The 26,489-nt window shown below is 42.6% G+C and overlaps 4 protein-coding genes across 8 annotated transcripts in view; 3 read left to right on the top strand and 1 right to left on the bottom strand.

Moving 5' to 3' along the window:
• The first annotated feature begins 684 nt into the window (after positions 1-684).
• LOC112464069 (protein extra-macrochaetae) lies at positions 685-4,074 on the top strand. The gene has a single exon (XM_025030861.1). It carries the CDS (start codon positions 2,282-2,284, stop codon positions 2,720-2,722), a length of 441 nt encoding a protein of 146 aa, XP_024886629.1. The 5' UTR covers positions 685-2,281; the 3' UTR covers positions 2,723-4,074.
• Positions 4,075-6,625: 2,551 nt separating this feature from the next.
• Positions 6,626-11,361, bottom strand: LOC112464068 (puromycin-sensitive aminopeptidase). Of its 2 annotated transcripts, none has more exons than XM_025030860.1 (4): positions 11,008-11,361; positions 10,287-10,531; positions 9,934-10,081; positions 6,626-9,566 (listed from the first exon to the last, which is right to left on the bottom strand). In XM_025030860.1, the coding sequence occupies exons 1-4, from the start codon at positions 11,344-11,346 to the stop codon at positions 7,485-7,487; spliced, it is 2,814 nt and encodes a 937-aa protein (XP_024886628.1). In that variant the 5' UTR covers positions 11,347-11,361; the 3' UTR covers positions 6,626-7,484. The 2 variants fall into 2 exon arrangements, with proteins under 2 accessions (XP_024886628.1, XP_024886627.1); XM_025030859.1 differs by lacking the exon at positions 9,934-10,081 and adding an exon at positions 9,744-9,894.
• A 745-nt stretch (positions 11,362-12,106) lies between these two features.
• LOC112464055 (cyclin-dependent kinase 14) lies at positions 12,107-17,436 on the top strand. 3 transcript variants are annotated; one of them, XM_025030831.1, is made up of 7 exons: positions 12,107-12,882; positions 14,483-14,572; positions 14,889-15,020; positions 15,523-15,707; positions 15,791-16,176; positions 16,260-16,804; positions 16,906-17,436. In XM_025030831.1, the coding sequence occupies exons 1-7, from the start codon at positions 12,837-12,839 to the stop codon at positions 16,995-16,997; spliced, it is 1,476 nt and encodes a 491-aa protein (XP_024886599.1). In that variant the 5' UTR covers positions 12,107-12,836; the 3' UTR covers positions 16,998-17,436. The 3 variants fall into 3 exon arrangements, with proteins under 3 accessions (XP_024886599.1, XP_024886600.1, XP_024886601.1); XM_025030832.1 differs by lacking the exon at positions 12,107-12,882 and adding an exon at positions 13,062-13,646; XM_025030833.1 differs by lacking the exon at positions 12,107-12,882 and adding an exon at positions 13,858-13,876.
• Positions 17,437-21,962: 4,526 nt separating this feature from the next.
• LOC112464060 (zinc transporter 1) overlaps positions 21,963-26,489 on the top strand; it is a 6,465-nt gene continuing 1,938 nt past the window's right edge. Inside the window, exons 1-7 of one of the 2 annotated variants that reach the window (XM_025030850.1) lie at positions 21,963-22,266; positions 22,943-23,589; positions 23,843-24,034; positions 24,138-24,360; positions 25,366-25,627; positions 25,721-25,838; positions 25,936-26,151. In XM_025030850.1, the coding sequence (XP_024886618.1) occupies positions 23,858-24,034; positions 24,138-24,360; positions 25,366-25,627; positions 25,721-25,838; positions 25,936-26,151 (996 nt within the window). In that variant the 5' untranslated portion in view covers positions 21,963-22,266; positions 22,943-23,589; positions 23,843-23,857. The remainder of the gene's footprint in view (positions 22,267-22,942; positions 23,590-23,842; positions 24,035-24,137; positions 24,361-25,365; positions 25,628-25,720; positions 25,839-25,935; positions 26,152-26,489) is intronic. The other variant, XM_025030849.1, reaches the window with a different exon arrangement.

Genomic DNA, 26,489 nt, shown 5'->3' with positions numbered 1-26,489 from the left:
TAATGATTTCTTTCTTTCGACATACTAGATCGTTTATCGCTCGATGCATTAAAAAAAAAAAAGTATTAGTGACTAAAAAATTGAGAAAAAATAGTATTTTAATTATATTGTGAAACTGTGATAAGAACAATGAATAAATTGTTCGAATTAACTAAAATAGAACGTAATAATGTCAATCATTTGTATAGTAAATGTGATATAAGAAAACAGCAATAAAAAAAGTTTTATTAAAGAAAAATATATTATTAAATCCTAAAAGTGTCATTTTGGCTGTTTTAAATAAATGTTTGTCTGAATTGACAATGAGAGATCATATAACATTACAGTCATTCCTCTATTTTCATATTAACATTCAACTACATGAATATAATTCGACCAAGTGTTGCAAAACGTTAAGTTACGTCATATCCATTTTGCCGCGATTACATTTTGATATTTCTCAATTTATATATTCTCACGATTTTATAAAAAAAAAGTTGCGAATATACTTCAATTTCAGAATCATCAGAATCTTCCTCAGAAGCTTTAAATCTCGCACATACTTTATTCGCAAAGTTACGTACTCGCGGCGTGATTTATATAACGCTTAATGATCTCGGCGCAAATGATCGGAATTCGCGAGGCGTCCGCGGAGCGCGCGCGCGCGCGCAAATTTCTTCGCGCGACACTCGCCGCCGCCGTCGTCGAAGAAAATCGCCGACACGCCGGAATCATGGTGCGCAGGTTAGCGAATGACCATCGGGCCCGTACACGTCGGGGCGCATAGAGCCCGGAATGGTGGTGGTCGACCGCCTGTTACGGAGCGTTGGTGGGCGACGTTGTTGTCCTCGTTGGTAGTGGTAGCCGTGATGGCTAGTGGCTGGCGCCGCCGGACGTTCAACAATGGTCGCGCTCCCCTTTCCCGTCTCCCTTTTACACCCCCCGCCTCCACCCCCTCCCCTCGTGTCCCACCGACGCCGCCGGTCGCGTAGCCGTCAAACACCCCCGACTACTGACAGCTTCGAATCGGACCCCACGTGCGATTTTCACGCGCGAGAGACCCGACCGACGGTCCCTCACGTTCGCGACGCGTCGATCTCTCATCTCTCGGCAGCTGTTCCCCTTATGATTAATTAATATCTGTTAAATTGGATCAATTAAATTGAATCAGTTTTTGGTCACCTATTTTTTACGCGAAATGATCCCCGAGATTCTTTCCCACGTGAGAATTTTATGACTACAAAAGCTCTTTGATTTATCAAAAAAATCGTTCCACGTGAATTTATTCGACGATCGACAGACTCGTCGGAATTCTTTCATCTATTTTCTTACTTATAGTTTACATATAAACTGTCTCGGTTTTTATTCTCCAATTCTTTTTTTAAAACAACTTTTCTCGAGGATATCTGCGAGATTATCGTAAAATGCAGGATACAAATAAACTCCCCGGAAGTTACGTTAGAATTATTATATGAAAAATTGGATAAATCCGAGCGATCGCGCGACGCTCGTAGCCGCCGCTAGTGCCGCTACTCCACTCGGGCAGCGATTGCGCCGTACAAATGCTGGAAGCGTCTGGCGGGTATGCGCGGGGCGCCGGGGTGGGGCAAGGCTATAAAAAGACGCAGGTGAGGGGCGGAGGCCAGTCGGCTTCGATCCGTCAGAGCGATCGTGCGTCTAATTCTGGTCGACGGTCACGTTTCGGCCGCCTCGCCGTACTGTAGTTTTCGTATACGTGCGACGATCGCATCGAACGTCATCATCGTCACGGCGCGCAGCTGTCGCTCGAGGATGACGCGGCTGGTCGGCGATACGAGGAGTATCGGCACCGTGTGATCTCCGCACGCGTGATTTCACGCGCTCGCCTCGCCAGACGCAGAGTAAACGGAAGGGAAGAAAAAGGAAAACGCGTCGGAGCTCTATCCCCCGCGGAGGAAAGAAGAGATAAAACCCGAGAGGGAGGGGGGCCATCCCGCGCGTCTCCGCTCCGCGCTCTTCACGTGCATATTTGCGCCTCTCGGTGTCGGTGTCGGACGGGCCCGGCGATCGATAAGGGGCGGGTGGTTGTGTATGTGTGTGTGGGCGGCGGTGGCGCGCCGTCGTCGAAGAACGCGAAGCGAATCTCCCTGAGAGTCGCCGGCGGTAGAGGTAGAGGCAGTGTGCTCTCGCGGACGGCGTCGACGGGGGCAGAGGAGAGCGCAACGAAAATCCCGAAGATCCGCCTAGGCGCCAGGATCTTCTCGATCGATCTCCGGCGAGCGTCGACTGTTGACATCCGACCGTCGCCGTCACCGATACCCGGATGAAGGCGATGGTGGTGAGCCCGGTGAGCGGCCGCGTGCCGCCCAATCATCGCGGCGTTCTGCACAACGGGCTGGGGATCGGAGGCGCCAGGCGCGACCTCGAGGCCGAGGAGGTCGCCGCTTACCTGACCAAGCTGCGCTCCCTCGTCCCGGACATGCCGCGCAAGCGGAAGCTGTCCAAGCTCGAGGTGATCCAGAGGGTGATCGAGTACATCTGCGACCTGCAGACCGCCCTGGAGGAGACCAACGCCGCGCATCAGGACGCGAAGACGACGACGACGGCGACGACGATGTCGACAACGGCGGCGACGGCGCCGGAGGCGACGGCGACGACGACGCAATCGTCGAGACAACCCCTGCAACCCCTGCTGAACGCCGCCGCGTCGATCGCCACGACGACGACCACCACCACCACCGTCGCGACGGTCGCCGATCGGTGACCTGCCGGCCGGACCCGTTAGGGCGTCGTTGAGGTCGTCGCGTCGAGGCCACCCCCCTCGTGTGTGCGCGCGTGGATCCGGTAGATCCGCGGCTCCGCTCTTCGAAGAGGGACGACGTCCACCCCGCGCTGATCTGACGTCACAATCTGGGTCACGCTGGAGCCGCTGCTGGAGGTGCCGATCGTCGCCCGGAAGAGAGAACGCGTTCGGGGACCATCCGAGGGGCGCGCCTACGTCCGAAGACGAAGATGCGCGACGGTGACGGAGAGAGAGAGAGAGAGAAAGCAGCGGAACACCCGCGCCGTTGGTTTTCCTCAAGCTCTGTCCTTCCCCCCTGCGAGGGGGAAATTGTAAATACATTTGTAAATACGCTCATCGCATTCCACACGAGATCTCTCACGGTTATAAGGATTCGGCACGAACCCTCCTTCCCCCCTCCTCCTCCTCCTCCTTCTTTTACTCCCCCAGACAGCACCGTGTCCAAAATCGAGACGTAAGACGTCTCAAAAGCGTCTTACATCCCGATTTTAGCCGTAAGATCTTATCATTCCAATTTTTTGGACCGACCGCGCGACGCCGATCGAACCGATCTCCGCTTTATCACGGAGCGGCTCCGTTTCGCGATCGACGGACTGGAAAGCAACGCGCGAGTCAGCGCTCGCGTGCCTCGACGAACTCTACCTGCGTGAAATCGGGAAAACCAGATCGATTCGAGCCTCCCGAGGGACGAGCCCGTCCGGTTCCTCGACTTCTCCTCGTCGATCGCTTCGCGACGCGACTTCGAGCGCGTTCGCGTGCACCGAGCGCACTCGAAACGTTCGTTACACTCGAGTCATATTATCTAGCGCCCCGCCCAGCCAGTCTCCGCCGATCGATCGCCTTTTCTCGCGGAGGTCCTCCCCGGAGAAGAGCCTCCGTTCGTCCGCGTTCCTCGAACAGAGCGGGGACAAAACCGCGTGACGATCGGCGAGCCTCGGATTTCGATCGATGTAGAATATCGAGCACGACGCAGGAGGTGACGATCGATCGGATGGGACCGGCCGCAGACTCGAGATTCGTTTGAAAGGCGATTCGACGAGGCCCCCGGTTATTGTTTTCCAGTTTCCGCGCTCCGTCGCTGGTGTCCCTGATTACTGTATTATAGTTATCACTACGTCGTTGTTATTAGCCTCTTATATTATAATTTAGACAGTGCTGACCCCTCCCCCCTTCCTTCCGCCTCTCATCGACCCGCGTAAATATTGTATATTTGCAAAGACTGAAAGGCTGTATAAGTACGTCATTGCGCGGGCGTCCTGCACTCGACACACATACACATCAACACGAAATAAATGCAAGCTGTGTCTATATAAGTTAGTCTCGTGCATTTGTTTTTATCTTGCGAATGACGCAATTCCCGTCCCCCGACCGCCTATTCCTATCGATCGCACGGGTGCGCGCACATAAATTGATTAAAAATAGCGAATAATTCCGTAATCCCTTGAAATTTGTATTTTTCTACGAAATCAAAAACACCTGGAAACGTCAATGTCGAAAAAATAAAGACGTTTGTTACGCACGCTCGTTGATTTTATCTTGAAAACGGAAGATTTCGTTAACTCGGTCAATTTAAAGATTTAAATAACGCGATCCTACATAATATCGTTAGTATTGAAATAAATATATATTTATTTTATTGTCCTCTTCCGAATTAAAAATGAAACATGCTTGTACGCTTTATATATATTCCTGAAAAAGTAAGATCGAACGCGGAGGAGTCTTCCCTTGGTGTGCTTTCCGCATCGTCTGCTCTACGTGTAAATCTGCTGAAGATTCGACGATATCGGGAGCGGAAGCCGGATGGCCGGACGAGGGGTGGCGAGGCGGACGGCGGACGGCGGACGGGAGGGTTAAATAGGCGCACGTGCGCGCAACAATCTACGCACACGTGCGAGGCGAGGAGGGGTGAGGGGTGACGTGACGGCCGTTCGCTGTCGCCATCAAGCTTCGTCGGAAGGCGAAGGATGTGTGCACGGATTGTATACAAGGGCGGACGCGCGACACCGTCGTCCCTCCGCGGTGGGGTGTAGGAGTTTCGCAAAGTCCCGTATTGATCGTCTTCCGACGCGGGTCACGTGCGCGCGTGTTCCTGGGAACGCTCGATCCGGGTTATACCCACGGGAACCGACCCCATGTGTGTGCCTCGACGTTTCTCTCTCTCTCTCTCTCTCCCTTATCTCCCTCCGCCCTCCTCCTTCCACCCGTCCTTCTCGTCCTCGCGCCACACGTTTCCCCTGCTCGAGCGAGCGAACGAGGGGGTGCATTTATTACCCCACGGAGAGGATTCGCGGGCAATCCTCTAAGAGCATTCGACGTCTAAGCGTATTAACCCTTCGTGCGATTCCTCTCGACTTTCTTGTACTATATCTCTGTGGAACGTTTAAGAAATCGTCAAAAGTTCGAAGTCGATCTGCAAAATTCGAGAAAAAAAAGCGGATCGCTATAAATCGCTCAATTACCCTAAAGAATATTTCGTTTTAATTCACTGGCGGAGGAAATTATTTTTTATATTAATTACCCTACCCGCCGAAACACTGTGCCACTAATAAAATAAAGTCGAAAGGAATAAAAATGACAGAGATTTCGTCTCCAAGTTTTCTCGCGATTGTATTTTTACTCCATCGTCATAAAGAATTTAATGATAACGTTCGATATCGCCTCGTGGAATCAGCCGTTCTCAGAAGTATCCATTTAACGTTTAAATTAGTCATTTTAAATAGCTGTACCGCGTACATCAAAGGAGAAGTGTCAAAAAATAGGTATTTCTCGCTCCGATTTTGAGCCATTTCGTCTGTTTGCAACAGAGACGAATAGACGGAGGGTAAAATCTCTCTTCCAACGTGAGGGTAGCAGCGGCTACACTCCGTAGCAGCCGTCGGTTGATGATTGCGAACAACACGCTGATAATGGAAATGAAGGCTGACTCACTACCGGGATCATCTTCCTTCCTTGTCTCGGCACGTGCAACCATGAAACGCGCGGGGGACTGCGTTCTATGACGGTCGATATGAAAAGTGTCGCGACATCAAGCATCGAGAAGCGTCGACGTTTCACTTTTATTCCTTGAAAGCAACTTTATCTTGATAGTAAATATTTGTTGAACTCTTATCAAATCTTAATCAAGTTTACACCTATACGAAACATGTTTACTATATCATTTCCTTCATCGATAGTCACACGTTTCTCGATACAATTTTAGAACTTTAAGTTTTAAGCTCAAATTGCGGGACCAATATGCGCAAATATTCAATGTATGAAATACAGATAATATAGAAAAACAGGAAAGTACAGAAGAATTAATTACGGACTAATCGTATCGAGAAGAAAAGTCGACGCCAGCTACTTTTTTTTCCACTACGACTAAAGGGAGACGATATATATTTATTAATGTTTTGAGATAATTATGGCACGCATACTGCATTAATACCTGAAGTAAACAACCGTCTATATTATAGATTATAATTTGTACATATTATGGGGTTACATACTAATAAGTTTTGTATATAACTAATAAAAAGCTAGTGCTCTATCGTTATGAAATGTTATTGATAGTTGAGCAGGAGTACGCTAACTCTGTTATAGGTGATACAACATAATAACCCAAATACGAAAATCCAAGAAATATTTCAAGTGTCTAAGGAATATCCAAGTTTTAATTCACGACAAATTTCAAAAACTTGAAAACTCCTGTAGACATCTTTACATCAAAGTTTAAAACTTAATAATCCATTTAAATATGATACTAAATTCAGAAATATAATATAATTGCTTAATATAGATTTCGAGATATAATTTTTTTTAAATCGGATCCTGTGAATGGTTGAAAGTCATATTGGTTAAATAAATAAAAATGCGTAAACAATCTTTCGAATTATTCATCGGATTTAAGTTTGACCTTTTATTTTAATAAACAGAATAGTAGTTTTTTTTTTCATAAAAAGATCCATGTTCAAACGTAGTTCTTTTACATGTTGGTATAGTTTATCTAAAAATCGAGAGCAAATCTTGCAAATAGCTCACGTAATATATGAATAAACAACAATACAAACGCATTAAACTTTCACGACTGGCTTTTCTAAATTACATTTATATATAAATGAACAATCTAAATTACATTTATATATAAATGAACATTCTAAATTACATTTATATATAAATCATGTTTCAAATAGATTCTGCTTTAAATACTGCAGCAGTATTGTATACAAATATTGCTTCAGTATGTTACTGAGAATTAAAAGTATTGATATAATATTCAGTTTTAACTTTCCTCATATAATAAATGAAGGAAATATTTGAAATATATTAAAGTGATTATTCTAAATATTTCAATTTTCCCCCATAAATGTTGATGATGGAATCTAATACCAGGCAAGAAATAAACAGATAAGAGAACTCTGTAAGGTGTTGGATTACGCCATGACTCGTCAATGAGGTATAATAGGTGTATACAAAACTGTATTTTCTTCCATGTTTTTTTTTCACTCGGTTAAATTTCTAACCAATATTAAACAAATTAGCTTTTTCAAGCGTGCGTACACGTGGTTTCTCGGATTATTTATCTCATACACAAGTCCGTACCTAATTAACGTTCTCTCACAATATCAAGCAGTACCATAAATGTTCGCGTAATAAAACCGTTTGGCTTGTATGCGGTCTCGAATTATGCCAAAATGTCCTATTAAGGTAACGGAGAAAGAAAAAGAAGTAAAAACTGTCTTTACTAGACTTGAGTGGTCAGATATTTTTTGATGGAGTCTTTTTCTCGGCTGAGCCATGCCGCGTTCAATCTAATGGACTCCACGCACTGCTGCACCGTTCTTTCGGTGCCCGGAGTCGGATGACCCTCGAAGAAGTTCTCCACATCTTTGGCCTGTTCCTCGGTGACGAAGTTCTCCGTGGTGAACTTGACCAGCCGCGCCAGTAAAAAGCCGCCCTCGTAACGATCCATCAGGGTCTTCCATTTCTCCTTGAAGAAGTTCCACGCCATGAGACGTCCTTTGTACGACAGACCCACGGACATGATGGCAAATACTGTGTCTTGAGCACGGACCTCCTCGCTCATCGCAAAGTCCAGGACCTTTCTCAGCAACGCTTCGTCCTTGATCGCGCCGAGCGCACGCAGGATCCGCTCTTTCTCCTCTTGAAGATCGGCCTCTTTGTATAATTTTATCATAGTGTCGTAAGTATTGGCATCGCCCACGGAGAGTATAGCTCGATAAACCGGGCTTCGCAAATCAGCAGCGAGCGACGTCGTGCCGTTTACGTGTAGCTCGAATCTTCTCTTCGCTTCCTCGATAGTAGGTTGATCATTAAAAGCCGCCATGCGACCTAACACGAGAGATCGGAGTAGCGTGGTTAAGTGACTCTCGTTTGGCCTAGGATCCCAACCTAATATCCCATTAACGTCGCGGAACAGATTACGTCCGAACGCTTTGAAAGAATCTTCAAAGTCTAAGTGCGAGATGAGAATGCCGATTTTACTTAGGATATTTACTATGGTAGACCACACGGTGTAGTTGTCCTCGTGCATGAACGCTTGCATTAATTCGAGCACCTCCACCGTGGATGCGTAACCCGCCTGTACCATCGCAAAGAGATCATCCAGTAAACCTAATCTGTCGAGAGGAGGTAACGTGTGATTCTTAATCGCGGGCAACAGAAGCGACAGAGCGGATTGACTGTAACGGGTTCGATAGAAGCCAATTGTACCAGGATTGATCTTCAGCCATGTGCCCTCGGGAACGTTTTGGATTACAAATTCCTTGGATTTCGCATCTAAAATGCCGTCGAATATCGTCTTGCTCGGATTTTTCGCAGAGGTTACGCTTATCGGTATGAGCCACGTATTATCTGCATTGTTGTCCACCGATCCGTCAGCCAAGAATCTCTCCTGAGACAATGATAAGATCCTATCGTCGCCCTCTTGGCGAAAGTCGACCTTGACAACGGGGAAACCCTGTCTCTTGGTCCACGACGACATCACTTTACGCACAGCCTTGTTACTGGCCTCCTCCAACGCGGCCCAGAGATCCTCGGTCTCCGCATTGGCGTAGCTGTGCCTTTTCAAGTATAGATTCATACCCTTCCTAAAATCGTCGTCACCTATGTACGCATGCAGCATGCGTATCACAGATGCGCCCTTGTGATACGATATGTCGTCGAAGATCTCGTCGATCTCCGACGGATGGCCGACCGGCACCTCGATCGGATGACTGTTCTTCAGAGCATCCAGTTCCAACGCTCGGATGTACGTGTCCGTCACGAATTGCGTCCAGATATCGTACTGTGGGAACAAATGGGCGACGCAGAGAAACTCTACGAATGACGCGTAGCCCTCATTCAGCCACAGATGCGTCCACCATTCCATCGTCACGAGATTGCCGAACCATTGATGCGCCAACTCGTGCGCCACTATCAATGCGATCCACTGTTTGCGCACCGCCGATGTATTCTTCGGATCTACGAGCAAACAGGTCTCGCGGTACGTGACGAGTCCCCAGTTTTCCATAGCGCCGGACGAAAAATCGGCGATCGCTATGAGATCGATCTTCGGCAGGGGATATGCGATACCAAAGTAAGTCTTGTAATAAGGCAGCACTTTGGTGGCCACTTCCAGAGCGAACTGGCCCTGCTCCTTCTTGGATTTGGGCACGTAAACTCGAACTAACACACCGTCACTAGACATGTCCTCGATGTAATCGAAATCGCCTACTACTACGGCCACTAAGTACGTCGACATAATAGGCGTTCTTTCAAAAGTCAATGTCTCGTAGTTGCCATTTGTAATTTTGCTTTTCACAGGCTGAAAATTAAAACAGATAAGATGTACACATATATAAAGAAATAATCAAATGTAAGAAAAACGTAAGAAATAAAAGAAAAATATGTATATCTACTTTAAATATAAATCAGAAGATAGGGAACAAAAAAAAAAAAAACAGAGAAGCGAATAATATTGCAGATGCCGGGCGCTGCTTACCATATTGGAAAGTGCTGTAAGACCGCGTGGTACTTTTAGCGTAATGTCAAATGTGGCTTTGAGCGCTGGTTCGTCCCAGCATGGGAAGCAACGTCTAGCATCTGTCGGCTCAAACTGGGTAACCGCCGCGTGTTCAACGGTACCGTCCTCTCTGAAATCATAAAAATTCTACATTGCAAGGACCGCTCACCATATTCGATATTCCGACCAGGGGTGTCTGAGTTGGGATTGCGAGATGTATATCAAAGGTCGCTTTGACGGACGGTTCGTCCCAACATGGGAAAAATCTCCGCGCCGACGTGGGACACAAATAAGTTACGGCACAGTAACCGTCTTGCCTTTGAAAGATACATACAACATACACAATTTTAACATTGCCTTCGTTTACCCACGCATTATATAATTTTGTCAGGTGCTAAAATTAACAAACAATGATTGAAACGTATTGTCAAAAGGGTCCTTTTCCTAATCAAATGCACAGACAGAGGCGAGCGATTTTGTAATTCTTTCATATATCGCAAAATTACGAGCTGCAAGTCTCACCCGGTATATTTGCTCCTATACAAGCCCTTCATCTTGTCATTGATCTCGCCCACGAATTCTATATTCAGGTATCCGCTCTTACCGGACGGCAGAGCTTCAGGAAATACCAACATGGCCGTTTCTTCGGAGGCTGACAGTTCAATTTTCTCGGCAGCAATGGTCTTACCATCGTTCCCGTTAAAAGTCGCGCTTTTTATATTAATTTCCAAAGAATTCAACACAATGGTATCAGTCGAGTTTTCCACCTGCAATCCAGAAAAAAGAAAGAAATCAGTAGAGAGAGAGGGGGGGGGGGGAATTTGCAGTAGTCATCGTACGTTGCAAAGATAAGCGTGAGATACCATTAAACAGACACAGTCTGAGGAAAAATAATGAGATAACGTCGGCAAATAATACAACTAGAAATCAAACGCGCGCGTCATTGCGGAATTAACGAGGCAAATTGTCGAAAGGATTTAAAACCGCGATTGCCGGCAATTAGAGGAGATAAAGGCGGTCGGTGTTTGCCTATCAAACTCGAACCTAAACGCTATTCAAACAGCCATGTAGAACCGGCGGGGAGGGGCGTTTCTTGGTTATGTTTCCCATATGGCTAGCGGCCGCTTTGTTCTCTGTCTCTTTATTCGACTCTTTTTCTTTCATTCGAGGAGAGGCGGCGAGAGAAAGAGAGAGACAGAGACAGAGATAGAAAGATCGAAGTCTAGATGACGACGGGACTTACGTTGAGGTGCACGTTCTCAGTTCCGTCGAAGGTGAAGGCAGCGAGATTCGGCGTCAGCGAGATATCGTAGTGATAGGGACGCACGCACAACGGCAGACGGCGAAACGGCTTCTCGTCGCCCGACATCGTCGCTTCGTTCGGCACGTTGACAACTTCACTCGCGCGGTCACCGCGATACGTCGCGTGCAGGGTCTCACCACCACCGTTCCCGACGGTGCTCGATCCTCGTAACAGCCGCGACAACAGATTATCGCCAACTCCCTTCCCGTTCCCGTTTTGCTGACTCACAAGGCGACAGCGCACACTTACACCGACACGTGCGACGACGCGCGAGAACATGGCCCAGGTTGGCCAGGTTGCGCCCGGGCGGGTATCGATATCGCGCGTTTACTCCGATACTCCGATACTCCGATATACGCGGTTACTCGCGGTATCGAGGTCTCTCGACTTCGAGTATCGATATAATGAAGACCCAGGCGGTCGATTGTGTAGTTTCGAACGAGGTGAAAATTACAAAAACTAAATTTCGGTAAATAAAATCGTAGATATTCCAGTTAATTTCCTCACTTTTGTAATTTTTACCTCGTTTCAAGATACACAATCGACCCTCTACACAAAATTGTATATTACATGTATTATAGTTGTTTTTTTTTACATACAGAGAGAGAGAGAGAGAGTCTTGAACCTCGGTGTTATAAATCTGCATAAAACTTGAAAAGATTCTTGCTGAGAAAAAGACTAACGTCTATTTCTACTAACGTAGATTAACTTTAATAGAGCACATATTAGGAATCGGGAATTAGAAATAATAATTAAACGTAACGCACAATGAAAAGGAATCAAATATAAGATATACATAAATATAGGAATATTCCTACATCTACATATCCCAATATTTAATATTTATTACAGGAATATAGTTTCCTATTTATATATCCTAATATTCGAGAGAGAAACAGCGTTTGGATCTTTCCCGCGCGTCGCGCGCTCGTCCAATCTAGTTACTTTCACGGTTTCGCCGTTCTAGGTTCGCGCGTGCGCGCGCGCGTCTCGGGCCTCGGCTGAGCTCGGCTGGCTCGCTCGCGACTTGTCGTGTCGTGCGGTGTGGTGCGAGGGTGGTGCGGGCGCAGGGCGCAGTATCCGCGACGTGCGAGAGACAGAGGCTTCCGGGACCGGTCGGGTCCCGTTCGCAGATGATTTACCGGAGGTAGTGTGTGGCGTGCGCGAGCACCCGCCGTCAGCAGGGTTAAGCGCGACCGGGGAGGAGTTGCTCCGACTCCGACGTCGCGATCCCGTGGGCGAGAAGAGGAGAGGAAATACCAGGAGGAGGAGAAGAAAAAGCCAAGTGTGTGTGTGTGTGTGTGTGCGTGCGTGAGAGTGCCACCGACGTGTGAACCTTGCCCCTCTCGTGGACCGGAGAGCCGATCTCTCGGTGGTGCCGAATTTCGCGGTGGTAATATTCTCGCGGTGGCGCACACCGCGCGGAAAGACCCCATCGCCGTCGTCGTCGTCGTCGTCGTCCACGGGGACAACGCGGAGGCGTTTTCATGGCGCGAGGCGACGCGACGTCCGGGACCGTGCGCGCATCGCCGAGATACGAGACGACGGCACGAGCGACGTGAGAGGAACGCGCGCTAGGGAGCACGGCGCCCGGGATCGCCGCAGGAGCATCGGCCGAGGGAAAAACACAGCGGCAACGGCGACGGCGACGGGGACGGCGGTAGCGGCAGCGGTAGCGGTAGCGGCGGCGCGTACACGCACACACCCGCAGCCGAGTGCGTCACCGCCCATATGTGATGTGTCCCGCGCGTGCGAGCGAATGAGTAATCATGTATTATCCGGACAAGGGTTCGACCGCCTCCAAGAGCAAAGAAGGTAAGTCGGACCGTCGGAGCGCGCGGACGCATCCTTTTCCCATTCGACTCGTTCCGGCTCGTCGTTTCTTATCGGCTCTCGGCCGCTTTTGTGTGTGCGTGCGAACGAGGTGTGTGAGAGAGGGAGAGAAAGCTGGAAAGAGAAAGAAAGAATGTATGTGTATGAGCGACAGAGAGAGAGAGAGAGAAAGAGGTAAAGGGAATTCCGTTCCAGGATCCGTAGAGATGGAAGAAGGACAACAGTCGGGGCAACGCGACGGAGAGGAGCAGAGTGATAAAAAAAGAAGGGTGTGGGAAGGAGGAGGAGAGAAAGAAAATGATAATTCTCTCTCTCTCTCTCTTCGCGCGCGCACGTGCATGTGTGTGTGCGAGTGCGCGCGCGTCTCATACGTGTACGTGTACGGTATCGTTTCCCGATGGCAGAAGAGGGACGGACCTCCAGTATGCAACTCAGGCAGAGAGAAACGTTTTTCTTCCTCGGCCCGCGACGTCGCTTTGATACGCGCTTGATTCGCGCTGGCGCGCTTATCGGCTTCAATCGCGGGATTCGCGTCTCCGTGGATCAACGTGGCTCTTGCCGTCGAGCGTCGAGCCCCGCGCGACGAGACGAATACGTACAACGCGATCTTTTGTGCAGCCCGATGCGTTATCATTTTGACACTCGAACAGACGTTCGTTATCCGACGCGTGAAACTGATGCATATTAGTTCGTTGACCCCCCACTTCGCTGTAACTGCTATACCTGTACGCAGAACAACTGTTTGCGTATGTATGTGTGAGTCAGTGTGAGTGTGCGTGTGCAGAACTGCACCGTGCTCGTGTGCGTGTAACGTACGTGTGACTGAATGGCGTGTCATGTGCCCCGCATACATACGGCGGTTTCAAAGTTTTTATCGCGATGGTGAGTGTCCCGTGAGAGTTTGCTTTGTTATGCAGAGCTCTCGCTCCAAGAAGCACGATAGTTGAGCTAGAATTGAACCTGTGCACTTGGAAGGGTATATACTTGAGAACGCGTATCTTCATCCTTGTAAAAAATCTGCCAACTTTCGTATATCACGATTAGATGAATCATCTACGTTCGGAACGAATTACATCATTCCGCTTTCAGATAAAACGCTGCTCAAGTTACCTTCATTGAGTGTCATAACTTCTAACTAAGCGGTCGAGTAAGAAGAATAAGGCACAAGTTTTGACCCTTGTAACGTTGTAACGCGAAAAGAATCATTCTTCATCCGTACCTTGTTATCCGTTGTACCGAATGCGTGTTACCCGCCAGAAGAGAAATTGGCGTAGACTCCTTTCTTTTCCCCCCTCTTCTCATTTGTGTATTACGTGATGTAATCATACGGATATTTTTTAGCGTGCATGTTTCTCGTCGTATCAAGTTCCTCGCGTTGTCATTTAAGAGGAATGTGACGCGTATATGGCTCTATAGTCATTATTAAGGAACACCAGCGTAACACAGTGGATGATGTCATCATAATGATCTGTTATATCTAAATTACTCGGATGTTCTTGGCCTTCTGTTATGATGTCATGCTATCTCAACTTACGTTTGGCATATCAAATGGTTGTTTAAATATTACCCTTGTTACATGCAGGCCCTGTGACAATGCGGGATAAGAAAGGCGGTGCTCTCAGCAGAGTGCAAAAATTGAAGAAACGCCTCAGTCACAGCTTTGGACGGCTTTGTAAGTAAAAATAATTAATTTTTTTCACATTGATAAAATAAAGTAGTATTTGCAAAGATTACAGTTTATTATCTTTAAATGCTTTTTTTAATATTATTGAATATATAATTTATATCAGGCAAATAATTGTTTTTGTAGACTGTAATTGAACAACGTCTACGTGTTTTATATTTGATTATTAACGTTATAAATATTAAAGATATTTGTATTACAAATAGAATAAAGTAGTTTGACGTAATTAAATCACGAATTATTTGTTAACTAGATACAATTATGATAAATATCATACATTTAAATGTTGTTTATTTTATTAAAGCTATATCAAAAGAAGAGGCTGATGATGCAGCAACCAGAGGTCAATTGCCATATAATGGTTATTCTGAGGAGTTCCTAGACCGCTTGGAGCCAAACGGCAACATACCTGAGGATAAGAAAGATCGTCGTTATGGTGAGCTTTATCATGAAAACGTTATAAATATGTTATAAATATATGTTCGTGGGTTTGATAACGTCTTTTAGACAGAGTTTGATATATGTTTATATATTTTGTGAAATTGAGACAGTATAATCTAATTGATGTTGTACACACATTTATTAAGTTATTTATTAACTAATTCTCATATATAAGAATGCACTTATTCACGATATATTATTAAAAAACACTAAAAAGATATCGCTAAAAAATTGTTTATCAATATGTATCAAATATCACGTTTTCATTTTTGTGCATATTAATTCTGCATGGTTGAAATTATACATGTATAAGAGTAGTTATCTCGCGATTATTTAAAATTTTAAATGTACAAAATAATCAAAACATATAGATATATTACATATAATTTAAACAACACAGAATTACTGTATATCTCAGAATTTTATAAAAGTCTGTGACTTTATCCACTTCTATTGCTGTTATTTTAAGAATGTTTTCGGAAATTGGACTGTCATAGAATGGGGCAACCATGAGAGAGTGCATCGGCAGCTTTCGGTTTCTAGCGATTCAAAGCTTCTCGATGAAGATATACGGGAGGAAGCTAGGGTAATTTTGCGGCCCCGACGTCCACCGCGACCCAAATCCGAAGTTTTTCTTGGTCCGGACCCACCTAGAAGAACTAAAAGATTCTCCGCTTTTGGGGTAATATTATACTACATACGTACTCATTCGTATATTCACTTTCTAGTACAATACTATACATTAATCTCAATTTGTCTCAACAGGGAGATTCGCCGTTCGGTAAATCTGAAGCTTATATAAAACTGGAGCAGTTGGGAGAGGGATCATATGCCACAGTGTTCAAAGGCTACAGCCATCTCACTAATCAAGTGGTGGCTCTTAAAGAAATTAGACTGCAAGAGGAGGAAGGAGCTCCGTTTACTGCCATTCGCGAGGCAAGTCTCCTCAAAGAGTTAAAGCATAGCAATATCGTGACTTTACACGATATCATTCATACCCGTGAGACGCTCACCTTCGTGTTTGAATACGTTCATACCGATCTATCGCAATATATGGAGAGGTATGGAAGCGGGAACGGAGGATTGGATCCGCGCAACGTTAAATTGTTTCTTTTTCAACTGTTGAGAGGGCTGGCATACTGTCATCGCAGGTAATTAAAGATATATATAGTACGTAACGCCGATGTCTTCATCCTGATGCGCGTTGATTAATTTGTGTTACTGCATACTTTAGGAGGGTTCTGCACAGAGATGTAAAGCCACAGAATTTATTAATCAGCGAAATAGGAGAACTTAAATTGGCAGACTTTGGGCTAGCAAGGGCCAAATCCGTGCCATCGCATACATACTCACACGAAGTCGTTACCTTATGGTATAGACCGCCCGACGTTCTTTTAGGTTCCACAGAATACTCCACCTCGCTCGACATGTGGGGAGTAGGTTGCATATTTGTGGAAATGTTAACTGGCGAACCGACATTCCCAGGTGTACGCTGTACGTACGACCAACTCGATAAGATATTTAAAGTGCTGGGCACACCTACCGAGGAGACTTGGCCAGGTGTCACGCATCTGCCCGGGTATAAGGCGCATAGACTGATATTTTATCCCCCGCGGAAACTGGGACTATCGTTTCCCCGGCTTTACGATATCGCCGACGGCGATAGTATGGCGTCGTCGCTCCTGCAATTGAATCCCGATCAACGGATAGGAGCGGAGGAAGCGTTACGACATCCCTATTTCGCCTCTCTTCCTAGGAAACTATATGAATTACCTGATGGTAAGAATTTTTTGTGCATAAAAATTACGTCTAACACACCGTTGCAAATATTGTCGTGAAACATATGTCTCTCACGTGACAATCTGTTAATTCTGTTGCAGAAGTGTCGATATTCAGCGTAGAAGGTTGTCACTTGTATACAAACTCGAGGCACGGGTGCGCGGATACGCGTCACACGACTCTTAAGACTTGAGGTTAAAGCAAACGTTAAAAAGAGTAAATTATAAGTAAATTCGCAATTTACACGTTGAGTGAAACATTCATCCTCATGAGATTCATACGTGTGGACGTACGCGCGCGCACACAACACACACACATACACGACCAATTATACTCGACAGATCTACACATACGCAAAACAGATATACACACATACAAACAACCATGCGCGCGCGCGCGGATACATAGGCGCACATGCACTACTCCCAGATGCGTTGTTCGCTCTCTCTCAGGGCTGCTCCATGATTTCCGCCACTGTTCGTTTTACACATGCAATAATAACATTCTTTTTCTCCTTTTTTTTTTCGAGAATATACGTATCGAGTAAATTATTAATTATTAACGAAGATAAATCGTAATTCTGGTCAAGGAAACAAGAAAGTAAAGCTTACGGCTACGAGTAAAAAAAAAAAGATTATAAGAACTTGCGCACGCTCGATTTAGGAAGCAAAAGCACGCACGACCCATCCTCGCACTTCGTCCAAATACTAGATTTAGATCGATACCAATCAAAAAGAAGAAAAAAAAAAAGAAAGATACCATACCGCCGCCCTGCGTCTCCCCGATCCCCAGCCCAAGCCAAGTAGGGCGGACGGTCGCTGGTTAGCAAAACTATTACGAAGTAATTATTACTTATCTTAGAAAAATTGTGGAAGACCTGTAGCACTTTATATAAACGAATTTTAAACTGCTGTTTCGAACACGATGTTGGTCGCTAGGTCAGTTGAGAATATTGATAGATAAAAATAGGGAACCGTTGTTCGAGTTAAATTTATCGTTAGACGTGATGATAGCTTGTAAGGTATTAGAAGTTTAGGGGGAAAAAAAAAAAAACAAACAGCGCGTCAGTATTAGTCAAGTGCCGTAGTAGCCAACATCGCGGGACGCAGCGAGAGAAAACTAATTGAACGCTCATCGTTAATAATACCCGATTGTAGTGATCTAGACGTAAGTGAATTAGCATTAGATCGTATTTAATATCAATCGAAGTTTATCGACAATGTCGCAACGTAGCGTAAATGATAGCAAATCAAGACAGACAGAGGGGAGAGAAAGAAAGTGGGAGAAGTGAGGTAGCGATTTTAGACTTGTCGAAATTTCATTTCAATTTGCTTTTAATTATTATTGACATTAGCCAAATATGGTGCTCGAGCTGTAAACTGTGACACGTTCAATCGACCTCGTACTCGTGATATAATTATTCAACGAGTATCCGTTCGATTTTTCTAAAATAAAAATAAAATAAAACTACTGGATAAATTAGCGTTGGCAATAGTAGAAGTAGGGAAACGTAAAGAAGAAAGATGAAAAACGGCGTTACAGTTCTTCCAAATTTTGTCTAAGCTACAATTGAACGATTATTGCGGTAATATTACTCCTTTTCGTAGGTTACATTTATACCGATTTTTCAGCACACTTATTAAAAAAAGAAAAATATATCAACGAGGTGAAAGTAAATGATAGGAGGGGGAGTTTCCGAAGAGATTTGAAAGACGCTATTGCTATTACTACCGATTATTGCGTTTATTTCGGTAGATTGTAAATAGTATTACACCAGATTCGTATTATCGATGATGCTGAGATAGCTGAATCGTGATAATAAATGTGACTTTGTAATAAATTCAGATGTATGGTACTCTGGACCCAGTTCATCCTTAACCCGGCAGTGGTACCACCAGGGCTAGGCGAAATATCCTGCAAAAAAAAATAATTGCATTTTAAATGCAATCCAAAATTACACTTACAAGCTCGTGATCGTTTTATGGGAGTATACACACGTTAAACTACTCTCTAAACTGAAACGCCAAATGTTGTAAAAAAAAAAAGTTATATTTCGTCTGTATAAAATACAGTTATAAAGATTTATTTTTACATCTTATAAAAAAGAAATATCAATAAACCACGATGAATCCTGCAACGAAGATTAGGATTTCGAGAATGTTACATTTCATTTTTGTATACTCGCGTGATGCAGAACGCGCGTACGAGAAATATTTCCTCTCATTGATATTAAATGATGAGAATTTTCATCTCTTTATTTAATTTCTATAGTCAAAAAACGTTTGCTTTATTGTAAATAGGTTGCAGTTCCCCAATATACATATTTCTCATTATCTTGACGTTACTACTTGTTATCATTCGTATCATCTTTTGTCGAAGTTAAATATACATAATGTAAAATTAAGCTTGTTTAGGCGCTTTGTAGACGTTTAAGATTCTTCGTTTCTTATCCTGCCATTTTCGTGAAGAACGGGCATTTATAGAATGAATTAAGTAGGTTGATATCGTAAATCATAAGTATAATTTCCTATGTTTACGGAATTTCGAGAGATATTCCGGCAGAATTGGTTTTTAGGAAGCGGTGCTAATATACTTTTTTACTCTAGTGTGAAATTTGTAACTTATCCCATCCTATGGATGGTAGCTTCGAATTTTGTTTCTAGAAGGAAATTACGTTTAATGTAAATATTAACGTGTAAACATGGATCCGTTTACATCGATCTCAATAAATATAAAAATAGAGGAAGAAAAAAAATTTAAGTGTCACAACTTTTTTTATATGTGAAGAAATTTGTTTCATATTCATATATAAATTTAAAAAAATACACTTAACTATTTTTTAATTTGATTTTTTTGTTTCTAATCCTATCAAAGTATATTTATTAATTTATTTATTAAATATGAAAATTGATACATGATACTTCAAGAACAATTAAGTTTCAAATATAAATATACGTACAGAATTTCTAGATTGACTTTTAAAACTTAAGAAGAGTAATGCGAAAAACGTAAATATAAATATAAAGATCGACTTTGTATTATAAAATTTTGTTATTTACATTTTGTGTATATAATAATATTTGTGTCTTTCACACGCGCGTGCATATGTTTTATATTATATCTAATCCTGATATAATGACATAATATTTCGAAGTGAAGTTTGTTTAACTCCACATTTGGATGCATTTATCAGTCTCTCCCTAAACTTACTTTTCCTTAGTTTTTAATTAATATATTTATGAATAATAAATAATTCTTCAAAAATGACGCATCTCAATTTTCTGCAAGAAAAATATAAAAAAAAGTTTATATAGGTCTCTAAATAAATTCCGTCGTATCGATAACAAAAATTCTACCACTGCCGAGTTAAACGTTTACCATACATGTTTCATTTAATTTTCCAAAAATACACAAGAACCTTCGTAGCTTTAATGTGTACTTAATACGTTGTTTAAGTATCCGATATTTTGTACGCGTACAAAATCTTTCGGTCTTCAACTGTACATTTTATTTGTAAATTTTTTTTTTATATAAGAAAATCGCGAATATATATCGAAACCGCTGCGGAATTGCGTATTGAACAAGAATTTAAAAAAAGAGAAAGTGGAGGAAAAGGAATTATGTTTTCGCGCATAGATTTTGCGTTCGAAAATGGACATTTTCTTGAACACATAGCGTCGTTAAGAACATGTGTTACATATGTCTGACGATTAGACCGATTGATGATCGATTCCCGAATTTATTCGGAAGTTGAACGTATTGTGCCTGTGCTACAAATATTTGAAATAATAAAGATACAACTCTCGCTATATATAGATATATTATACTGCTTATGAACTCGTACATCTATTTTCGAAATGCATGGCATAATGTTCTCGACAAACTGCTGTTTTATGGCTCAAGTTTCCGTGTAAGCAAATTTGAAAATAATTTATATTTGCGAAATGAAATTTCTTGAAACTCCAAGTAGTCGTCTGTCGAAAGCAGATCTTGCAAAATATTTGCTGTAAATTTTATCGACGAGTATCAACAGAATCTGACAGAATATGGCAGATTGCCGGCAAACACCGAGTAGAATCTGTGGAATATTTCATTTGAATAGTTACGGACAGATTCTTCTCGGTATCTGCTGATAAAACGCGAGCTCAATAAAATTAACGTCAATCGCAATATTCTGTTCAAATCTGCTGGCAAATTGCTAACTTTTTGTTTATCGGAAAACTTTTGTATATTTTTTTTTCTTTCCTGCAGCTTGAGGTGCAAAATATTTTCAAGTACTTGCCAGCATTACAAAGATTTCTTTTCATTGCAAAAATTGTTATACAAGATGACGATTGAGAAATTGCTCAAACTAAACTATCATACATTCCGTTTTTATTATTTCAAGGATTATCTGCTTCTGTTATTTTCGCGAATTAGAAGCATGTACCAGTTTTATTCTAACTTTTGTATACGAATCATTCTGTGCGATTGCTCACGAGTGCTCTCATTATGAGCGAAAAAAGTTTTTCTTATCAGTTATTAACGGAATTGCGGCTAAAGCGAGACGAGTAGCATTTCGTTCAACAATCATGGAGTTATTCGGAATTAAAAAAATTGAACAATGAAAATAAAATTATTTTTAGTTGAATAAATGTATAAACAAAATCGTTTTTTTTTTTGGGAAACAGATAATTTTAATTTTTTGTCGATCTTCACAAAAATCATTCTTTCCTTTCGTGCCATTTTAATCGAACAAAAATAAAATCTTATACGGACAATTCAAAAAATTATTCGGGACATTAACTTCCAGTTTTAAAAAGCGCTTTCCTTGAAAATATTCAACATTTTAATATTTTTTAAACGTCTTAAGTAAGTAGTTTTCGTTTCGTATGCTAAAAATGACAGATATTTCTTATATATCTAAAATCCGTCCGACAAATAGTTTCAACAATTTCTCAATTGTCTTAATTATACCTCATTTAAATCTAACAAATGCTTTATTACATGCCACAGCGTTCCGATATAATCTATAGAACAATACACATCTTCTTTATTCCAATTGAATTTCAATTCAAATCTCAGTTCCAATCCGTAGGCCCGATACGGGCTTAACGCCGCGCGATTGGTCGGCCGCGAGCGGACGGGGCCGCGGGGTTTTACGAACGCGGGTGTCAGCGTCCTCGTCCTCGCCGCGCTCGCGTCCAACGTCCAACCCTTTTTCATCCGCGGTGTGCGCGCCGCGAAGGCGAACTCAGTTTAGCCATGGGCGCCACGGTGCGCTGTGAGTTCTTCTTGTCGTGTGCCTTGTCCGTACCTGCCAGCGACGCGTTCTACGCGTACGCGTGATCGCGCGCGCGACGGAACATGTCCAGGAACGTTCTTCACGCGCCGTGTTCAATCAGCGTCACTTGATATACGAACGGTGGGGCGAAAACGCGCGGGCGATACGGTGAACGGGCGCGACGAATTTCCTCTCGCAGGTAAGTACCTTTCCTCCTTCCCCCCCCCCTCCGCCCCTCCTCCGCGCTCTCCGCAACTCCGCACCCGTTGTGTTGTGATACTTGTGATACCATTGTGACGATCGCCGCTGATTCTGGATTATACTTTTCGTTAACTCAATTGGTGAACCCGCGGCGATGATCAAAGATCACTGATATTATATCGACTATCCTCTGTTCGAAAAAAAATTTGTGTGTGTGCGCGCGCGCACTATACAAAAATTTATAGTGTGTGCAGGGTGTGTATATAATTATTGTATATAAATTCGCTGTATGTATATTTATGAAGCCGAAGGTTTGTAAATCATAAAATCAATTTCGTGTTACGGAGTAATGTCCATTCCTACCAATGTAGGAACCAATCAATTTTAATCTCGATTTGATTTGCCTCTTATCTTTTTCTAATGTCCATTTTACCAACGTGCGTTAATTTTAATCTCGATTTAACGTGCTTTTTATCTTCTTCTAGTTCTAAAAGAATTAGAAAAAGATAAGAAGAATGTTGAGTAGAGATTAAAGTTAATAATCTACGTTGATAGAAATGGACATGTAATATTCTTAGAGCTAGGAAAAAAAAGATAAAACAAAGTAAGTCGAACCGAGATTAAAGTTAATCACACAGCCTTGACATAAATACTCATCCAAACGTTCGTTTCAGGACGATCGGTAACGTCGGCGCTCTTCCGTTACCCTTCCGAGCCAACACTTGATACACTTCGCAGCCGCAAAAGTTTTTTTACCCGGAGCCTGCTGCCTTTTGCTACGATCTCCTCGTCACGTCGGTGCGCCCCGAACCGAAGCCTTCTAGATTCATGGCGCATGAATTCTCTCTTTCTTTCTCTCTCCCCGCGCGATGAATCACGTCCGTACCTTCCTCGCCGTTCCGCCGTGATTCACGTTCATTTCCCTTTCTTCCTCTGTCTCTCTTTCTCTCTCTCCCTTCTCCCGGATTTATGGCAAATGGATATAAAGGAAATTGCTTTAACGTGTAACGATTCGGGGCGCACGTGTGTGTAGCGCGCGATCCCGTCGTCCTTGATCGTCCTCCGAATAAGAGAGGCCTCCCGTTCCTCCTGCGGCGGTATCAGGACGTGGTCTCTCGCGCCGAATGATCGTCCGAAATTCGCGTGTGATCTGTGTGATCTTGGTAAACAAACAAAGAACACGAGAGGGGGAAAGAGGTGCATTGGATATCACTGGATCTCGAGCGGCTGTTCCCGTCAATTTTCGGCATCCCGTTTTCCTTCCCGGATTGACAGTTTCCGCGTCCGACGTTACCGCCTCGTCCGCATCAGCTGACTTTTGGTATTTGAAACATCCGATATTTGTGTGACGGGAGAAATATATATTTTCCATTCTTATCGTTTGCAATGCAACGTGACCAAGTTACTCATCCAATGTCGTACAGTCCCTTCTTCCGTCTACAGGCTCAAAGGGTTATAAAAATATCTGTGCATTATTAGAAACTTTCTTTGCGGAGAGATGATTGTATTCCTGAGGTACTTTAGTGTACTCGGTTTCGTCACAAACGCTTACATATTTCTCTTGATCTTTTCAGGTCTGCACAGATACCATGGGTCGTTACACGGGGAAAAAATGTCGTCTCTTGACAATGTTATGGCTGACAGCTTTATTTTTCTTAGTCGAAATCGTAGTCGGTTACGTCACCAACTCGATGGCTTTAATAGCAGATAGTTTTCACATGTTATCAGATGTGGCCGCTTTGGTGGTGGCATTTCTCTCGGTGAAGGTAAGTTTCGTGCTTATTTTGCATTTTGTTTTGCAAAATTTCAGACAACCATTTTACTTTTGTAACATTGTTGATTGTTTACAAGCGTTTTTTTACGTTACAGATGTCACCGAAGAAATGGTCCAAAAATACCTTTGGCTGGGCCAGAGCCGAAGTGTTGGGAGCCTTGGTAAACGCCGTGTTCCTGGTCGCTTTATGTTTTAGTATTACCGTGGAGGCGTGTAAGAGATTTATCGAGGTAGAGGAAATACACGAACCCAAACTACTCGTCGGAGTTGGAGCACTCGGCTTGCTGGTGAACTTGATAGGTTTATGTTTGTTCCATGGTGAGTATCGTGTAAATTGAATTTTATTTGTTTTCGATTAAGTTTAAACTGTTCGAGGTATACGAGGGTGATATTTATTTTGATGTAGACATTTATCCTTGTTTTGAAGAATTTAAAGGTTCTCTGAAATTGTCCCAGTTATCAGAAGTATAAAAATAGAATTGCGTATAATAAATATTTGTATATTAATACACATATTTGGAAGAATATATATACAGAATAATCATACAGAAATTTTCACTATTACTTTCTTTCTGTTAGATAATATTTGTAAAGTACTTTACTCCTATTTTATATCTTAATAATTATCCTTCTGGTGTCTAATCATATATCTTAATATCTTAATTATGATAATGGATAACTGTATTGTATATTCAAATTGCTGTTTGCATATAAGGTTCTTTGTTCATTGTCGCGATGTTATCTTATTATTGGTGCTCAAGAGATTTTGTCTTGGGTCAAGATAAAGAGAAATTGATTATTAAATGTATATCTACTTAGCAAACGTATTAACACAGCAAGATTTGAAATAAAAAACTTCTGTAAATATAAGAGAAATAAAATTCTTATTGTAGAGTTGCTGCGATAGATTTATATCTCAAGATTGCAAAGGAAAAAAATATCGGAGCTACAATGTAAATGTTAAAAATTCTCCCCCCGATGAGGAGAAGTATCAATAATACTTAATATATTTATTTCATTATTTTATTGATATTAAATTCTCTGAAACTGAATATTTGGGGAATATTGGATTACACGAATAAACGAATATTGTTAATATTAAGGGAGAAACTTTATTATTTTATCGTACTTCATGAAGCATTAAGTAATCTTATGGTTATCGATGTTCAATGTGTTTCATAATTGCGACACTTAACAAGAAACGGCTAATATTTCTTCTTTTTAATTAATCGATTTCTACATCATCTATCTTATATAACAGATAAAATTAATCTATTTTATCGATATATAAACTGCAGATATTTATAAGTGCAATTATTGCAGAACATGGGAATGCTCATGGTCACTCACATGGTATATCTCGAAGTCATAATAGACTAAGCACCTTGGTGGGCACAGACGACAATGAAAACGACGAAGCTTATAGACCTTCGACACCCCAAGTAAAACGAGCGCATGGCCATTCGCACGATGCAAGTCAGATGAACATGCGAGGAGTATTTCTTCACGTACTTTCTGACGCGTTGGGCTCTGTCATCGTAATTGCGTCTGCCCTAATCGTGTGGCTGACAAAGTGGAAGTACAGGTGATTGAATACTCTACATTTTTACGTATTTTATACAGATACTGAAGAATTGAACACGTAATTTAAAATTTGTTTATTTTTTTTTCTACACAGATTCTACATTGATCCTGCATTATCGCTTTTATTGGTCATTCTTATCCTGCGTTCCGTGTGGCCGTTACTTCAAGAATCAGCTTTAATTCTATTGCAGACTGTGCCAACACACATTCAGGTAACATTTTTTTCTGGCTTCTTCAATTTGTTATATAAGATCTTTAAGATGTACGATAAATATTTGCATTGTCTAATTTACAAATTTATTCGTACAGGTCGATGCTATACAGCAACGTTTATTAGAGAATGTGGACGGTGTATTAGCTGTACATGAGTTTCATGTATGGCAATTGGCGGGTGATCGTATTATAGCTAGTGCGCATATAAGATGTAGAAATCTTTCGGAATATATGAAAATTGCCGAACAAGTTAAAGAATTTTTCCATAACGAGGGTATACACTCGACGACTATTCAACCAGAATTTATTGATGTAAGCAGATATAGTAACATTATAAAAATTTTTGTGCATGCACGCGTGAACGCAAAACGTTGGTTAAAACAGAATTTAGATATAAAAACATTACAATAGAAAAGTTTGTGCAAAGAAACTAAGTAAAAATGCATGCAATTTCCGAGTTACAGTCTTTTTAAATATATTCAAAGCTTTGAATGATCGCAAGTTGTGATTAAAAAATATGTCTGTGAGTCACACGTGAAGTTAATACACGATCTTTTGTCCAGCGTTAATGATCGTAAGTTGTGATTAAAAAATCTGTCTGTGAGTCACACGTGAAGTTAATACACGATCTTTTGTCCAGCGTTAATGAT

This window comes from Temnothorax curvispinosus, unplaced genomic scaffold (assembly GCF_003070985.1).
Source record: "Temnothorax curvispinosus isolate PA1 unplaced genomic scaffold, ASM307098v1 QBEX01013847.1, whole genome shotgun sequence".
NCBI classification, from domain to species: domain Eukaryota; kingdom Metazoa; phylum Arthropoda; class Insecta; order Hymenoptera; family Formicidae; genus Temnothorax; species Temnothorax curvispinosus.
This window is presented reverse-complemented; position numbering and strand designations above follow the sequence as displayed.

Coding starts and splice junctions, on each gene's coding strand:
- LOC112464069 (XM_025030861.1), top strand. CDS start 2,282: ATGAAGGCGATGGTGGTGAGCCCGGTGAGCGGCCGCGTGCCGCCCAAT.
- LOC112464068 (XM_025030859.1), bottom strand. CDS start 11,346: ATGTTCTCGCGCGTCGTCGCACGTGTCGGTGTAAGTGTGCGCTGTCGC. Junction 10,532..11,007: donor CTGAGAACGTGCACCTCAAC/GTAAGTCCCGTC, acceptor TCTGGATTGCAG/GTGGAAAACTCGACTGATAC. Junction 9,567..9,743: donor TTACAGCACTTTCCAATATG/GTAAGCAGCGCC, acceptor TTTAATTTTCAG/CCTGTGAAAAGCAAAATTAC.
- LOC112464055 (XM_025030831.1), top strand. CDS start 12,837: ATGTATTATCCGGACAAGGGTTCGACCGCCTCCAAGAGCAAAGAAG. Junction 16,177..16,259: donor CTGGCATACTGTCATCGCAG/GTAATTAAAGAT, acceptor TGCATACTTTAG/GAGGGTTCTGCACAGAGATG. Junction 16,805..16,905: donor ACTATATGAATTACCTGATG/GTAAGAATTTTT, acceptor ATTCTGTTGCAG/AAGTGTCGATATTCAGCGTA.